The sequence below is a fragment of the Panicum virgatum genome, chromosome 4K, assembly GCF_016808335.1.
Source record: "Panicum virgatum strain AP13 chromosome 4K, P.virgatum_v5, whole genome shotgun sequence".
Classification (NCBI taxonomy): domain Eukaryota; kingdom Viridiplantae; phylum Streptophyta; class Magnoliopsida; order Poales; family Poaceae; genus Panicum; species Panicum virgatum.
Genome location: NC_053139.1, coordinates 42,319,511 through 42,336,902, shown reverse-complemented (window position 1 = coordinate 42,336,902; position 17,392 = coordinate 42,319,511). Strand labels below are relative to the sequence as shown.

General features: G+C 46.7%; 3 protein-coding genes across 3 annotated transcripts; 1 reads left to right on the top strand and 2 right to left on the bottom strand.

Moving 5' to 3' along the window:
• Nucleotides 1-1,047: 1,047 nt before the first annotated feature.
• LOC120704940 (squamosa promoter-binding-like protein 10) lies at nt 1,048-4,195 on the bottom strand. Its single transcript, XM_039989476.1, has 3 exons — nt 3,501-4,195; nt 2,248-2,432; nt 1,048-2,099 (listed from the first exon to the last, which is right to left on the bottom strand). The coding sequence occupies exons 1-3, from the start codon at nt 4,193-4,195 to the stop codon at nt 1,666-1,668; spliced, it is 1,314 nt and encodes a 437-aa protein (XP_039845410.1). The 3' UTR covers nt 1,048-1,665.
• A 4,896-nt stretch (nt 4,196-9,091) lies between these two features.
• LOC120702251 (protein FAR1-RELATED SEQUENCE 5-like) lies at nt 9,092-11,411 on the top strand. The gene is made up of 2 exons (XM_039985972.1): nt 9,092-9,845; nt 10,093-11,411. The coding sequence occupies exons 1-2, from the start codon at nt 9,092-9,094 to the stop codon at nt 11,409-11,411; spliced, it is 2,073 nt and encodes a 690-aa protein (XP_039841906.1).
• Nucleotides 11,412-15,472: 4,061 nt separating this feature from the next.
• LOC120702250 (late secretory pathway protein AVL9-like) lies at nt 15,473-16,244 on the bottom strand. The gene is made up of 3 exons (XM_039985971.1): nt 16,055-16,244; nt 15,793-15,954; nt 15,473-15,621 (listed from the first exon to the last, which is right to left on the bottom strand). Exons 1-3 carry the CDS (start codon nt 16,233-16,235, stop codon nt 15,473-15,475), a joined length of 492 nt encoding a protein of 163 aa, XP_039841905.1. The 5' UTR covers nt 16,236-16,244.
• Nucleotides 16,245-17,392: the final 1,148 nt, after the last annotated feature.

The window sequence follows — 17,392 nt, the reverse complement described above, 5'->3', positions numbered from 1 at the left end:
GCACTCATCTCCACACAAAGTATGCAGAAATTCAACTGTTCTTTAAAAAATTTATCGGCAAAACAAATTCTCGCATAATTCTGAAGTTTTATTTTTGAAAGATCATATCGGCTTCCCTTTTCTCCCTGGCCCGTTGATCTTACGATGTATACATACGTAAACACTAGAAGAGCATGCATGGTCCACGGATCCGATCCATCGTACATGCAGCACACATGCACGCATGCATGCATGTCCATGTCCTGGCGAAATATGGACGCGCGCTTCTTCAATGCCGCGCGCGTGGTCCAAGCCCGGCCGGCCCCCTGCCTCCCCCTGCCCGCTAGCGGCCATGGCCGGCCGGGGATCGGAGCTGGGGACAGGACACCGCAACCGAATCGGCAAGCCTTGCCATGCCGTGACGCCTGCCCCGCCAGCCATGAATTCACAAGGGGGAAGGAGGAGGAGGAGGAGGAGGAGGAGCTAGAATGAAGGTATGCATGGCGACGCTCGCCGGGGCACACGTCATAATAACTCTCCCGGCCGGCCGTCGATCGCGAGCATTCAATACCCGGGGCACACGCGCGTACGTCGTGCTTCCTAGGATCGTCTAGGGCTAATTCACTCCGCTGTACGTCGTATCTGGAGCAAGATCCATGGATCCATCGCTACAGCAGACAGAGACCTAGAGAGAGAGAGAGAGCATCATTTAATTGATCGTGTCCGTCGATCAATTTGCATTGGGGACCTAATCAATGAACTCGATCGATCGATCGAGGGATGAGGGGCACATGCGTGCGTGCTGATGGGCTCTGGGAACGTAGAGAGCAGGAGTAGCCTGGAGGCCCAGCTTCTTGTGAATTTAAGCTTCTTCCCGGCGATCGTATCCGCGCAAGGATCTGTGGGGCGCATCGCCAATGCACTGCACCACATTTCACATGCAATAAATGCGAGCAGTAAACTTGTAGTGGTGGTGATGAATACTCTAGCTCCATCATCTTTTGTACACATGTAAAAAGAGCAAGGTTACTATCTGGATTCAGAAATTTTTAGTTCTGGAGTCACAACTGGAACTAGTAACAGCAGCGAATCTTGTTACGGGTAGTCATCTCTCGCCTGTTAAAATTTGGAGGCACAGTAAGAAAACAGCAGCTGGTAGTTTGGTACTACAACACACGCACTACAACACCAGTACACTCTCACCTTGCAACAAGAGGAAACTAGAAAGGGAAAAAAAAATAAAGATGAAATAATAGCAGACACATTATTCCCCACTGAAATGGAAAGGCAGAAAGGCTTGGATGGATGGATGCAGACGCACTGCAGTGCAGTTCAGTACAGGTAGAGAACGAACCCAATGCAAGGGGGATGCTGGATGCAGGATGCATGGCTTTGCTAGAGCTACTATAGCCATGCAACTTTGCAAGGAGGTAGCTAGCTCTACCTTGCTAGACCAGCCTGCTGCAGCTAGCTGCTACTGAGTACTGATGGATGGATGGAATCCTTGCACACACCCTCAGCCTTCTGTCTCTCTAGTTTCTCTCACTTCATGCCTTTTTTGCTCTCTCAAGTCTCACCCTCACTTTCTCCTATTCCTTTTACCTACACGGCTACACACCAAGGACACCTTTGCCAGAAGAACGTACTCCCGTGCTCGCTCGCTTTGCACGCACACCCACGTACGGCCTACATGAAGTCCACCTCGAACAGATTGTGCATGCCGCCGCAGCCGTTGCCGTTGCCGTTGCCGTTGGTGGTGTTCTGGTCGGAGACCTCGTCGCCGTTGGCCGGCGGCAGCGCGCTGGAGCACACCGACGAGCAGGACAGGATGTTGTTGTTGCCGCCGCCGCCGCCGCCGCCGCCATTGTTGTGGCTGTGAACCTGCAGGGAGGTGATGAAGTGCTGCTCCGGGTGGTGGTGGTGGTGGTGGTGGTGGCCGCCGCCCGCGGCCGCCTGGGCCTGGAGCATGGTGCTGAGCTGCTGCTGGTGCTGGTGGTCCTTGTCCAGCGACGCGCCGAGGGTCAGCGTCGGCCTCGCCAGCTGCTGCTTGTTGCCCTGGTCCAGGCAGCTGATCACGCTGCCCGTGTTCGATGACATGGTCGACTTGGCCGTGCTCAGGTCTGCTCGACCAGGCCATGAGTAGAAAAGATATCAGAAAACTAATTAAGTTGCCAGATCAGGATGGATCAGCTAGCAGTCAAGTGCTAGTCGAGTTATTAATGGATCATATATCGATGAGGATTAAGCTAAGCATGCAGGCGAGCTTACTCTTGCTGTCAGTGGTGTAGGAGCCGGTCATGGAGCCGCCGCTGGTGGGCTTCTTGGCGGGCGGCGACGCCCCGTCCTTGGACGACGCCGAGGAGGCCGCCGGCTTCCGGCGGCGGCGGTTGTGCTCGGCCAGCCGCTTCCGGCAACTCCTCTTGGCCTCGTCGAACTCCGTCAGCACGTGAAACCTAGCCATTGTACAATTCAATTCGATATGATTAGCATGTATAAACATGTTCACCTACACATTGTACATGTGTGTGTGTGTGTGTTGCTAGTTGCTACATACGCCCTTCAAAAGATGAACACACAAAAGCACTTGGCGCAGTCGTATCAGGCACACTGGACTCTGAATTTGGTCCACTATAGCCGCATTGGTCAATGCAGCAGGACGATAAAGAGTAAAGCAGGAGCAGAGATACGCCCAGGCCTGGCCCGGGATCCTGCGTCGCAGCAGCAACTGCCAGTAGTCTGCTAAAGCAAGCAGCTCGCCGCAGCCTTTCCCTTGAGATTCTCTCACGATTTTGTCCCCAGCGATCCCGAGATCAGAGCAAACTGGAGCAACGGCATGCAGGAGAGACCACCCAACTGAACTGATCCTATACTAGCTAGCTGCCAGCAGATGCAATGCAAGAACACGACAACCCAGCTGCTGATCCATCGAGCTCTTGCATCGCATCGCACTTAGCTTGTGTTTTTTTTTTCCAGTTGATTTCATGCTTTGATTTGATCCTGGCTGCACCACTGCACAAGTCACACTACAGTCGGCAACAGGCCTCGTCGTCGTGTCGTGTCTGAGCGAGAGAGACGACGCGAGAGGCCCCTGTGGCGGCCGTGCAAGCGTGGAGTGGCATTTGGGCAGGCATGGTTTGCACAGGAAGCTCGCAGCCTTCCATCCATGGCCGCAAGAGACAAGGAACACGAACCAAGAGCATATCGATCGATCTCCACGACAGCTCCGAGCTCTGAAAAGGAGGCCGGGCAGGGAAAGGGAAGACCAGACCACCAGACCAGGGTGTAGTGGAGTGGAATGGAGATTGGAATCGACGACCAGCAGCAGCAGCCGAGCGGAGCCTTTGAGTGAAAAGGCAAATAAGCCCAACTACCCATGGCGCCGTACGCCCTAGGCTTCGTAGCCTGCGAGTTAGTCGGTGGGTAGCTTGTGTAGTAGTAGCTACGCCGCCACGGCCGTGTCATGGCAAGAACAGGCACTGTGCTGTGTTATAGGCTGCGAGCTAGAGCGTAAGGTAAGGTACCTGCTGCATTGCTGGCAGAAGCGCTGCTGCTTGCCGGCGGCGGCGACGACGGAGGCCTTGGCGTGGTACTCGCAGACCTTGTGGCGGCGGTGGTAGTGCTTGGCGCCGGAGAGGTCGGCCTTGCAGCCCTCTGCCTGGCAGCGCGGGGGCTGGTGGTGCGCGCCGCCGAAACCGAGCCCGAACACGCCGCCCAGGCGGGACCGCATCAGGAGCCGGTCCACGGCGAGCATGTCGCCGGGGGAGAAGTAGGTGCGGCGGCCGAGGTTGAGCCCGATCCGCCCGCCGCCCCCCGCCGCGCCGCCCCCGCCGTCCGCGCCCTCGCGCTTCACCATGCCGAGCGCCGGGTACACGTCGCCGGGCATCCCGGGCAGCGGCATGGGCATCTGCAGCGGCAGCGGCATCGGGAGCGGCGGCGGCGTCATGGGCGCGAGGCTGGACGGCAGCGTGAGCAGCTGGTGGTGAGGCGCCGCCTCCTGGAACTGCAGCGCCGCCGCGGCGAAGTCGAGGCCGTCGTAGAGGTGGTGCTGCATCCCGCCGCCGCCGCCGCGCTGCCCGCCGCCGCCGCCTCCCATCACGCCGTGCTCGAACCCGACGTAGGGCGGCGGCGGCGGCTGCTGCTGCTGCTGCATCGGCGCGAACGGGAAGTCGTCGCCCGGCGCGGACGTCGCCACGTTCAGCCTACCATCGCTCATCATCTCCTCCGGCCGCGGTAGTGCGTGGCGAGGAGTGGGAGGGAGCACGAGATCGAATGGATGGATGGAGATGGAGAGGAGAGGACGATCGAGCTGAGCTAGCTGCGTGGGCTGCTGCTGCTGCTGGAGGCAGTGGTTGAGTGAGAGTGCAGCGGCAGGGGGTGGTTAAAAAGGCAGTGGGGGGAGGAGAGAGAGTGCGCGTGTGTGTCCGTTGGTATTAAACTCTTGGCGTCTTGCTTGTCCGTTAGCGTCGCCATGGCCCCCTGCCTCTGCCTCACTGGGACCCCTTGCTCTTTTGGTGCTACAAGTCACGCCATGGTTGTTTTGGAGAGAGAAACCACAAAGCAACGGCGGGAGAGAGAGAGAGCTGAGAAGAAGGAGAAGCTATTTTCCCTTCATTTGTATGGAGCTTCGGACAGCTGTGTATTGGACGTATACGTGTACATGGGTGTAACAAACTGCAGCGAAGGTGCAATAATGTGTGATCCCTGAATGTCAACTTGTCAAGTATGATCCAACATTGTCGCTGAAACAGACCTTATAATGTGCAAGTACACTCAATGGCTTGGGGGAGGCTAATTAGTAATTTAGTATGAGATTTATAATAGACACTCATGTCATGTGGCCTTACAATGTTTCCTAAAGTTGAACATGTACAAAATAGGAAACCATCAGCTGATCATCTCCCTTCTACGGTTCTACTACCTTATTTCTTCTACCTCATTTCTTCTTGCATGACAACAACATTTTTTGTTTCTATGGGGAACCCTGCTTCGCCACGTGCTGACTCATGAGTGGTCGCAAGATTCCGGTCTCTCTCGGTGTGTGTATGTTAGCTTTTTGCATGTAGTGCCCGGGCCGGCATCAGAAAGTTTGATGTGCATGCTTACATGTATACAGAGGCAACAATAAAGACTAGACCAGTGGCCTTTCTGTTTCCTGTGCAGAGGAACACAGTCCGATCCGATCCATGCAGAGGGAGCCTAGGGCAACTGATTAGTGATGAACACCCCAAACGTAACCCTGTAGGCACGCACGCTTTCCTAAGTTGCTTAGTTCCTTTCCTCAAAGGCAAGTCCCTTTCCTCCGTTCATAAACCCCAAACATATCTATGGAAGTATGTTCGTCCTAAGCATACCACTAGTATATTTAATTTGAGTCATTATGTGTGATGAGATGAGATGAGATGATTTTATTTTTAGAGCTTATGAAAAAATCGACCTTAATTAGGATGAGAGGATATGTAATGTAATAAGTTTTCCATGATAGTAGGAATAAAGAGTCATTAGCACAGTAACATGCAGAGATGTGGCAGCAAAAGCACAGTTGGACAGCTAAAGCCTACATATAGTCATCTTCATTGTTCATAAGTTGGCAACAGTATTAAATTTCCCCTACAGGCCTTAGTACAAATCTTAACACATTGCCTTAACAACAAACACGCACCATATCACCCTCATGAATTGCAGTCGATGACTTCAATTCCATCATGGCCAGTAAAGGGTAGTTGATGAATCCATAACGCTAATTACCTGCTATAGAGACTTCGATTGCCACATCACATGCATCTCAGCATTTGTATACTTTTTTTTATTGGTGGCACTAAATTATCTTTTAATCTTGACTTCTTGAGATATTAAAAATTTAACATCAAGAAGGTTGTAAAGAAGTGAATGGGCAGTCCCCAAGAAAATCTAAACACTATATGTGATTGAAAGAGCTAAGCACTCCAGAAACCTCAAAAGGAAACTAGGTAATCTTGAAACGAGGTTCTCGTTTGAAAAATATAACGAATGGGGAAAACTAGGAACAAAAGTTTCAAATTTAAATCAGACCATAACTATCTGTCAGTTCTTACCAATTAGCTAGGTACAAAACTCTCAATTTTGGTGGCTGGCAACATAATTGTGCTTGGACTTTACTCACTGAGAGGGCCAACCTACATTAGTTCCTTGAGGATCTATAGAAACAAAAGAATCTTCTGTGCAAATGTATAATACACATATAATGACCGAAGAATATATAAGCTCTGCCATAAAAAAAGAAGAATATATAAGCTCTTGTTGCTACCAACGGAACTTTAATTACTACACGCCGCAACGGTATAAAACATGTAATACATTTTTACACATTTCATTCAAGAGTCATACATATATTGTATGTATGCTAACTAGAAAGACATTCTTTAGAAAAAGGAAAAAAAATTCAGCCTCTGCAACCGCATACAACTAATTAGCTAGCAGAACATGCTTGATTAAAATTTTTAAGATGGGACCGTTTCAATTGGTTTTGCAAATAAGTTACACAAAACCCACGGTGCTATATCTTTACTTGCATTGTAGTTGATTCAGTTCATCAATGACCAGGGTGAGGTGCTTTTGCTAGTCCAAACCAAAGAAAGGAATTGGTCACCCCTATCTGCTAGCGTCCTTTCCTTCTCTTTTTCATCCAGAAATCACACTACCGATCGAGAGGACTGACCATGCATGCATGCATGTTGGATAATCATACTGCGCTATACTTTTATTTCCCCTCTTTTTTACCGTATCATCAGGTACAGTGACGTCTGCACCATCTCGTGCCGGAGCAAGCGTAATAAACGGTAAAAGAGAGAGAGAGAGCAAGCACAGTGCTAAAGTGACAGTGGTGAGCCTCTCAGCTGCAAAGAACAATTGAATAGCGCGCATTTCTCACACGGAGACACACACACACACAGGTAAATCCCGTACGTGTACTGCTCCACCCAGCAGCAGAAACAAAAATCTTTGGTGATGACGTGGTTACATGAATCCTACGTGTCCTTCTCTTTCTCTCTCTCTAGACTAGCTAGAGTGAAGCAGGTATAAATGCGTGGCGCCAACTGCTAGCTCGGATGGCTAGGTCGGTCTCTCTCCCTCGATGTAGCTGGATGCGTGGATGGAGTCAGTCGACGGCGACGGATCGATCGAGGCCGGCCGCGCCGTTGTTTCTTCGTGGCCGGCCCGCCGGCCGGCCGGACGGCGAGGCGGCATTGATGGAGGTGGAGGCTGCACTAGACGCGCAGAAGAATGATCACGACGACGGGCCGGGCCGTGGTGGCTCGCTCGTACCCGCGGCTGCATTCAACTGGCAATTCATGTCGCGATTGATGCGATCTTTCGTGGGCATGCATGTGTGATCGATCGAGCGAGACCCATGCGTCCCGTGTGCGTTGATCCAGGTCAGTACTGCTGCTGCAACCTCTGCTGGCTCTGGCTGGGCTTGCCGGTTGACTTTCCTTGCATGCTCTCTCTCTCTCTCTCTCTCTCTCTCTCTCTCTCTCTCTCATATTTCATCTTTACTGGTCGAGCACAGATTGATCAATTCACACGTATATGTACAGTTTTATCTGGAGAAAATATATATGTATATACAAGGTGTGGTTTGGCTCAGTGCAGTGTCCGAAACTAAGCTTCAACTGTTAAATTATCTTGGAGTATATTATTCGTAACAACAACAGACGCTGATTATATAGAAGTATTCTCAAATATGGATTCAACTGTAACACTTTCTTACCACAAGACCAGCATATTCTTTTTTCACTAATAAAAATTGAACCTTGAAATGCGTTCGCATCTCATAAAAAAGGATCGCGTTAACGCGCGACCTATCGCGCGCTGGGGGACCGCGCGACCCCCCTCCACCAGGGCGTGATAGCGACATTTTCTTTTCTAGTTTCCATCCCGACCTACCCGCGGCTTCGCCGCAACACCTGGCCCCGCGTGCTGGAGGAGGGAGGCGCGTCGGCGTCTGGTCCGGTCCAGGCGCGGAGCCCCCCTGACCCGCGCGCTGGAAGGAGGGAGGCGCCCGCAGCAGCCGCGGCGCGCCGCATCCCCCATCGCCCCATCCACCGCGACTCGCCGCATCTCGCATCCATCCATCCAGCCCACATCGCCGCATCTCGCAGACACGCACGGGAGGGCAGCCGCGGCCGCAGCAGGACCCTCGCGACTTGTGTCCTCCCTCCCCGATCTGCAACTCCTTCCTTGCAGGCTTGCAACTTTTTTTCGTGCTCTTTCCTTCCCATCTGCTCGATCTAATCCTCCTAAATCTGAACAAATCTTCCCTATGATCTTCGAATTGTAGATAATTTTTTATGTACATCTATATATTAGTGCAAATTTGTTGCAATCCACACAAGTTGCTAGCAGTTTTGGATGGTGCCTCCTGACTAATGAACAGTAAATAAACTATTAGGACTTAATTTCGTCTAATAGATCAACAGGATGGGTGCCCCCTTACAAGACTCTTCTGAACATATAGGTTTATGTATTGCAGTCCTGAGATGGCAACTTGTGTTCAATTTTTTGTGGCAACTTGTGTTTCCTCAGACTGCAGCTTATCTACATTTCGAGTTTTTTTGTATGGCAATTTGTGTTCATTTTTTTGTGGCTACAAAAAGAAACTTGTATTGTGCTAATTAGTATTTGTGTGCCTTCCTATATACATTATGAGTTTCCTTGCATGACAACTTATACTTAATATTTGTGTTTTTTAGGTGCAATATGACTTGTAGTGGGATTTTTTTATCTAAATTCTGCGCCACTACAAGAGCATGATTTCCTTGCATCCCCTTCAGATCTTGAGTTGCAGCAAGTTTCTGGTGCAGCTTTCCCACCGATGTGTGTTGCAGGTGGTGCAGGTGCACATGTGTCCAGCAGCAACTTGACTCTCCCTGTAATATCCAATGAAACCCTTCATCTGCCAAGCAACTCAGCTCCTCCTGAACTGGCAACTCAGCAACTCAGCAACTCAGCATCAAAGGTGCTCCCGGCTGAATCTGGTGGTGTGATAGTTCCCACGGCTGAGACAACCGCAGATGAAGTTGATGTTGAGGATGGTGTTGAGGATTTATCCACTCCGCAGTAACCTTTTGTAGGCATGTCTTTTAATAGTTCTGATGCTGCCAAAGACTATTACAATTCCTATGCCCGTCATACAAGTTTCTCTATAAGGATCGACACATCCCGTGAGTCGAAGAAGGCCAATGAAAAGACAAAGTATATCTATGTTTGCCAGAAGGCTGGGGTCAACAAAAAAGAGAAGGTTGCTGATGATGGGCCAATAACTGAGAAAAAGATTGTGAGGCAAAGGCGCAGGGATTATGTAGATAGGACGCACTGCCCAGCTCGCATGATTGTGAGGAAGACATCCCCTGGACACTGGGAGGTTGTGAACTTTGAAAGGGAGCACAACCATGAGCGTTTAAGAAAATCCTCGCTCACAAAATACTTGAAGTCCCACAGAGACATACCAGCTGAAGAGAAAGAGTTCATCAAGTTGCTCCATGGATGTTGCATCACGACAACTCGTGCTTACCAGATAATGGCTGAGTTGTATGGAGGTATTGAAAACTGTCCATACACCGAAGGTGATGCTAAAAATTTGCGTGTTGAGTACCGCGCTGAATATAGAGGTAAAGATGTGAAGGCGACGCTTGAGTACTTTGAAGAATTAAAGAAGGAAGATCCGGAATTCTATTATAGTTACACTCTTGATGAGTTTGACAGGGTTGAGAATCTGTTTTGGGTGGATGGTGCAGCAAGGAGAGCTTATGAGCTGTATAGTGATTGTTTGTCCTTTGACACTACTTATTTGACCAATACCTACAACATGCCATGTGCTCCTTTCATAGGTATGTATGTCCAGCAAAAAAAATGCTAGTTTGACCATTGATGGTTTTCATTGATTGTTATATATTGGAGTCCAGAAAAAATACTGGTTATCACACTGATTATAATGCTTTATACTCTTTGAACAATTTGCTACTTTGAGAAAGCACAAGTTGACACACTAGTTGCACATAAGTTGCCATCTTTATTCTGCACCAATTGATAGCCTTCAGCTATGAAAAATACTAATAATTTGTATTGTGTTAACAGGGATTGACAGGAATGGCATAACAATCCAGCTGGGTTGCGGCTTTCTGAGGAATGAGAAGACTGAGGGTTTTGTCTGGCTGTTTACTGAATTCAAGAAAGCAATGGGCGGCAAGGATCCTGCAAATATAATAACTGATCAAGATATTGCGATGAAGGCTGCTCTAGCAGAGGTATTTGTCAGTTCAGTTCATAGGAATTGCCGTTGGCACATTATGGAAAATGCTAGGAAGACAATGGGTCCTTTCTTGGATAGCAAGGGGGATGCTAAGCAAGAGTTGGCGGATGACTTCAAGGATTGTATTGACAATAGCTTCACGCCGGCAGAGTTTGAGCAGAAGTGGCAGGCTTTTCTGGATAAATATGAGCTCAACAATGATGAGAGGTTCCAACATTTGTATGACATGAGACATTGTTGGATCCCTGCGTATTTCATGCATTGTTTCTTCCCCTTCCTCCAAACAACAGCACGGAGTGAAGGCTTCAATGCTGTCCTGAAGCGCTATGTCAACCCAAAGAACTCGATACTCAACTTTGTGCAGCAATATAAGAAGATACAACAAAGGATTTTCAGCAAGCAAGATTTGCAAGAGGCGGCCACAGCCACGAAGGTCCCACGCTACTTGACGGGGCACCCTATGGAGCATCAGATGAAGAAAGCGTATACAAGGAGGTTGTTCAATGTGTTTCAACACGAGCTGCAGCTAAGTTCGAGCTACTATGTTGTTCGTGTTGAAGAGGATGACTTGATAGATGTTGTTCCGTACAGGCGTTGCCCCGATCTGTTGTATGGGACACGGACATTCAGGGTCACGTCGTCCAGGGTGGAGGGCTTGTATAGCTGCACTTGTTGCAAGTTTGAGAGAGATGGAGTACTTTGCTGCCACATATTGAAGGTTTTTGACGCCCTTGCAGTCCACGAGGTGCCTGATCGGTACATTCTCCCTCGATGGTCAGTTGAGCCAGTGGTTGATAGTGGGGTGGAAGTTGCCGCTAATGAGCCTCTTCAAGAAGCCCAGATTACAGACCATGGGAAGCATGTTATACATTACAGCAGGATGTGCACAAACTTTAATGAGATTGTGAGACCTTTTATGGCTGATGACGAGGGGTATGCCATAGTATCAAAACAAGTGAGTGCCCTACAATCTAAGCTTGTTGCTTTGGGGAAAAGGAGAGCGTCAAGTGTTCTTCCGGGGCTGGAGTGTGAACAAGTTGATATTGAACAACCCGCTGCGCCAAGGCCGCAGAACAAATCGCGCAAAAAAACAAGCTCATCAACCAGAGGGGGGTGGGGATCCAAATCTGTCACAACAACCTAATGGTGCGTATTGTCTTAACTGAACGTAGCAACTTATACTTCCTTGCCCCTAGCCACTTCTACTCATTCAGTCTAGCAACTTGTACTCCTTGTTCTAGCAACTTGTGTGTATTACTCCTAACAACTTGAAATTGTTTTGATTTTTCAGGCTCGCATGTTGCTGGTGCTGAGATTGGGGACCCACCAATAACAAAGAAGCAAGGGCGTCCAAGGTCAAAGAGATACAAGACAGGGTTGGGGTTGCTTCCCCCAAAAAAACCACCGTGTGGATATTTTTGGTTCAACAGAACATACCACATCGACTTGCCCTGCCAAGCCGGCAAGAAAGCAAACAAAAGAACTCTTGGATAAATCACTAAATGAGGTTGCTGATGCGTGAAAAAATAAGATGTGTTGCAGGGGGATACATCTAACATTTTTTCCACTTCCTTGTAATTTATTAAACTGCAATTAGTGATTTATGATTTTATTAAAGCATTATGTGTGGTGATGTAATAATGAATAGTTGATGCTTTTGTATATTTCAAACTTGCTATATATATGGATAAATATACTTTTAATAAAACTTTGTGTATGGTGGCGTATGAAAAAAAAAGATTGGAAAATTGCAGTTTGCATGTTGAATTAAGTTAACAGAAAATACAAAAAAGTGCAGATCTGATGTACAGAAGTTGATATTTCAAAAAAAAGATCTGTGCACAATTTGCTGTTTTGACTTCAGACAAGTTGCCTGTTGGGCTGGTCACAAGTTGCCACTGTAAATACCTCCATATATTACATAAGTTGCTGATCACAAAGAATACCTCTATCTATTACATAAGTTGCTTCTCACACAGGAAAAGTGGAGGGTAAAAAAACGATCAGCATATCCGAGCATTGTTTAAAACCACAGAGAACATCTATATACATAGTGCATGCATCATGAAAAAATCACAAGTTGCTGTTGGACTAGCCACAAATTGCATACAAGTTTTCCGTTGAACTGCTTACAAGTATATTACAGAATATCTGAGCATATCTGAGCATCAATTAAAAATAAAATGGGACCATCTATATACAGAGTATATGCATCATGTGAAAAATATAGACATCTCTCCTCTCCTTCCCCACTCTGCTCCTAGCCTACTGATTTGGCATCTTTCCCTTTCCCTTTGAGAATAGTTCAGTCTTGTTCTCTAGCTTGTTGGCCGGGCTATGAAACCACACATGAAGAACTCACTTCCTCAGCTTCATTTCATCAAACTCCATCATATTTGGGAGGTTGTGTCCATCCCAGTGCTCTATAGCCTTGAGGGTGAACAGACCGCAGTCATGACTGAGATTGAGGGCACAAAAAATAGAGACAAATGTTAGATAATGTAGAACTTACAAAATGTTACAATATCTACAGTTTGGAATTCAGTTTAGGATAAAAAGATAAGAGTGACTTGTGCTTACATCCCGAATTTCTTGTACCCCTCAATGAACTGCGTCTCGAAGTTGTAAATGGTGGGAATCTTGCACCCCTGAACCTTAGATGTGTACTTGTTCCATAGGGTAATCACTTTTGCACGCACCTGATTGGCTTTCCATCTCAATTCAGCATTGTCGCTGTTCCTTAGAGAGTCTATGATTTGAAACTTCTTATCTGGAATATTTACAGCAAATGCGAACCAGTGGCCATCGCCGCCCGGCTGCACTATATTCTCTTGGTGCACGGGAAAGAGTATCTGTAGAAAAATCAGTTGAATAACTCACATGATAACAGAAAATAAGTTGCTACTAAGGGGATGAATAAGTTGCTGGAAAAGAAAATCGAGTTGCAAATATCTAACTTTGAATATTGCTATCAGAAAGCTACCTAACTCTGAATGTTGCAAATCACAAACTACTCATTACTCTTAATATTTGCAAATCAGAAAACAAAGACATTGGAAAACTAATCCTTAGTAATATTGCAATTACCAATGGGTTCCGTGGGCTAAAATTTGCTATAATCATACAACACAAGTTTGCAAACTAGGTTACTAGGCAGACAGCACAAAGTTTTCAAGAAAAAGAAAAATGTGGTTTTACCATTTCATAGTTTGAATCGCGAAACTCAAAAGCATTCTTGACAATGTTGCTGTTCATGGGCCCTGTCATCATTTGGATCTGTAGCAAAAAAAAATATGGCAAAAAAATGCTCAGATATGCACATGGGGAGATACTTTCAAAACGATAACATACACAAAGATGTCAGAGGGGTCAAAAGGGGGGAAAATGATATTACCGACACCCATGGGGACATTATCTTTGTCCTCTTCTTTCTAGGGTCCTGTGACAGCACGTAAGTCCCGAGATGCATGACGTTGGTGCCTAGCGATCTCCCCATAACCATGCCCGCTGCTATCTCATATGCTGTAAGTGTTATCTCTTTGGATTCAAAGAATATTGTGCTGCCAAACAAGAAAAAGGTTTTCTCCATGACTGATAGGCGGAAAAAAAGATGGGGGGATAAGATCAAGGTATATTGCCATACCCCTCTTCGTGCCTAGTGTGTCTGCATATGATGCTGTACAGTTCATCTTCTGTTGCAAGTTGACCCTTGTCCATTTCTTGAGAATCCTCATCGTCTGTAAATCCCAGTGAGAAGCTTGGAGCATCGGGTGCATCCTTGAAACCTTTACTGTCCTTCAAGTTGTCGACACACTGCTATCGGAACACATACACGTGCACAAAAAATTAGCACTTGCATGCTGTATATCGGATTGAAAAAATGAGAAGAAAAGAAAACATGGGTTGCTATTACCTTTTCTACTGCTGCTTTATGCATAGCTTCCATGCGCCCATCACAAGTGTTTGGGTTGCAGTCTATGTAATGAAGACAAAAAAAACGGATTAGCATAAGTTGCTGGTTTGCAAAAAAAAAAGTGATGGGGCACATTTGCATGCGTGAGTTGCTACCTCAGCTTGTTTTGGGATGGTATCTGATTTTTCTGTAAACTTCCTCGCATACACTTTGGTCGCTGCTGCACCAGGAAGCGGCTCTACCTTTCCTTCATCTTGCTCCTTTGCAGTATTGGATTTGGGCACCACCGGTGGCAAGCCTCTCCCTCTTGTGATAGCAAGCTTTTTCCTTGACATTACATCTGACCGCTCCGCCTTTCTCTTTGTTCTCTTGGGTTTGGGCACTTCTTCCTGAAGATTGTCCACAGGCAGGGGTTGCAACAAATCTTCCAGAAGCTTGGCCTCAAACTTTTTTGCTTGCTCTTTCGGTTCAGAATCCATCTCATCGGACATTGTGACCGTGTCCTTCGCCCCTTTAAATTCCTTTTCGACAATATCATTGAAGACTTCCTTCTCATTGGGCACGAGCGGCACATCGAGGAACTCAGGTGGTTCAAAGATCAAAGGCTTCCTATCGGGCGGTGTAGCCATTAAGTCCAGTAGTGTCATACCTCCCGGAAACCTGTACCGATTTGCTGGTGTAATCGGTGACAATCCGCTAAACTCAGAGCTGGATTGTGTGCCCTAGGGCTGGGCAAAAAACCCGAGAACCGAGAACCGAACCGAAGTTACCGAGAACCGATACCGAAGGAACCGGAACCGAAGAAGTTCGGTTCCAGTTCGGTTCCATGATCTAAGGAACCGAAGTTCCTCGGGATATTCGGTTCTTGGGCTCGGTTCTCCCGAAGAACCGAAATTCTATGTTGGTGCTGTACTGGTGCTTGCTGAGCTACTGAGTTGGTGCTTGGTGAGCTACTGAGTTCGGTTCCTGTCTTGGTGCTTGCTGAGCTACTGAGTTGGTGCTGTACTGAATTCTTTGTAATGCTTGCTGAGTTGCTGTAATGCGTGCTGCTACTATGTATTGTGGTGACTTGAAGCTGGTCATTTGAATTTGAGACAACAAAAACATCTATGTGTTGTACTGTAATGCTTGCTGCTACTATAAATCTACCATTGCTTGTTTGAATTGAATGAGCTATTTTTATACATCTTGAAACTTCGGTTCCTTCGGTAAGTACCAGAACCGAACCGAACTACCCGAAACCGAAGTTGCTCGGTTCCTGCCTCTAAAAAGAACCGATCGGTACCTATTATCTAGGAACCGAAGTTCTGTAGGAACCGAGGAACCGAACCGATCGGTTCCTCCCGAATGCTCAGCCCGAGTGTGCCCGATTGCGTACTGCGTGGTGTGCCTTGATAATTGTCACCAGCCTCATCTTTAGGTGATCGTGCTTCATCAAAATCTGTCAAAAAAAATAGATGCTGTGGTCAAATATAAGTTGCTACAGATCGAAACATAAGTTGCTGCTAAGCAAAATCATAAGTTGCTAAATAACTCAATCCAAGTTGCTGGTTCAACCAAAAAATTAGTGATACAAAAATTGCTGCTGGATTGATAAAAAACGTATGTTTACCTTGCTTTCCATCATCTCTGATGCTAACATCATCCTTTGATGCTTTGTCGTCATCCTTTGCTGTTTTATCGTCGTCCTTTGCACCTTTATCATCATCCTTGGATGACGCACCTTTAGATTTATCACCAGACTGATCTTTGTGTGATGATGGTTCAGCAGATACTTAAAAAAACATAAAACATAAGTTGCTGCTGTCTCCAAAAAGAGAATATGCTACTGAACCAATACAAGTTGTTGGAGGCCTTCAATACAAGTTGCATACCTGATTGTTTGCTGGCTGGTTTGGCTTTGTTGGTCTTCTTTCGGTCGTTGGCCCCATCATTTGAACCGCCATCATTGTGGTCGTCTTTATTCCTTTGTTTATTAGCAGCCTCATCTTTACATGAGGCTCCAGAGACAGATCCTGCGAAGATAAAATAATAAAGAACCCTTGAGATTTCCATTGATCTTGCTACCAACATATCATGTCAACATATTTACCTTGATTGCCTTTCATCGACTTGTACTCTATGTCATCATCTTGCTTGTTTGCGTTATCTACATCTTCAAATCTAACTTTCTTCTTGCTTTGCACTATCAAAGAAAAAGAAAATGTTTCTGTTAGAAAAACAAAACTATAAGAAGCATATGCGATGCTGTTAGTCAATACCTTCGTTCTCAGTAGCTCTTGGGTCAATTTGTGATGAATTGATATCATCTCCAAATCCATCATTGTTCTCATCATATTCGTCCCCCTCTGTGTCGCAAGAGTCAAAGTTGGCATAATCTTCATCGCTGCTGGAGTATTCTTCATCACTCCTAATCTCACCGAGTGATTCTTCCAGAATGTCGTTCTTTCTTTTACTCCTAACCTCCCGGGTACCTTTAGAGGTACTGGGGCCTGCTTGACCTCCTTCTGCATGTGCTTCTTGCTGTTGTACCCCTTGGCACAACTTTTGTGTAAGGTTGACAAAAGCTTGATTGATTGCAATGCTGAACTCGCTCAGTGCACTTTTGAGGACCTCCCGATTCTGCAAAAAAAAGAAAAAAATTGCAAAAACATAAGGCAGCACGAAAAACATAAGATGGTTGGATTATATGAGAGAAATGCGGGAGAAAAATGATGCGTGATGATAGAAAAAAGGATGGAGGGCAGAAACATACAACAATGACCGATTCCGGCATGTTTGAATCGATGAATTGTTGGATCCTTTCTGGTGGGATCATCGTTGTTCTTAAATGATCTGGCTTTAGCTGTACAAAAAAAGGAGAAAATGTGTGCATGAGTGAATAAAAAAAGGTTACTGGTTTACAAAAGGCAGTATATAACTTTGCATGTATAACTCTGTGACTCTGTACATGTGTTGGACATGTGTATCCAACACATGTATAACTTGCTACTTACACATACAAGATATTTACAAAGTTACTAATTCCCACACATGCAGAAAGTTGGAGGGAAAAAGATATTCGTGCATGAATCTTACTTGTAGTTTGCCGAACTGAGTCTCGGAGAGCTTATCCATGAGGCAGACTTTGGAGACGAGTTGTCCCGTCCACGCAGCGGCTCTTACTTCCAAGTCGTTGTTTACGATATCACCAACACCGAGTGAATCTAGAT

Coding starts and splice junctions, on each gene's coding strand:
- LOC120702251 (XM_039985972.1), top strand. CDS start 9,092: ATGTCTTTTAATAGTTCTGATGCTGCCAAAGACTATTACAATTCCTAT. Junction 9,846..10,092: donor GCCATGTGCTCCTTTCATAG/GTATGTATGTCC, acceptor TTGTGTTAACAG/GGATTGACAGGAATGGCATA.
- LOC120702250 (XM_039985971.1), bottom strand. CDS start 16,235: ATGGAAATCTCAAGGGTTCTTTATTATTTTATCTTCGCAGGATCTGTC. Junction 15,955..16,054: donor ACCAGCCAGCAAACAATCAG/GTATGCAACTTG, acceptor TGTTTTTTTAAG/TATCTGCTGAACCATCATCA. Junction 15,622..15,792: donor CAGAGATGATGGAAAGCAAG/GTAAACATACGT, acceptor TTTTTTTGACAG/ATTTTGATGAAGCACGATCA.
- LOC120704940 (XM_039989476.1), bottom strand. CDS start 4,195: ATGATGAGCGATGGTAGGCTGAACGTGGCGACGTCCGCGCCGGGCGAC. Junction 2,433..3,500: donor TTCTGCCAGCAATGCAGCAG/GTACCTTACCTT, acceptor TACAATGGCTAG/GTTTCACGTGCTGACGGAGT. Junction 2,100..2,247: donor CTACACCACTGACAGCAAGA/GTAAGCTCGCCT, acceptor CTGGTCGAGCAG/ACCTGAGCACGGCCAAGTCG.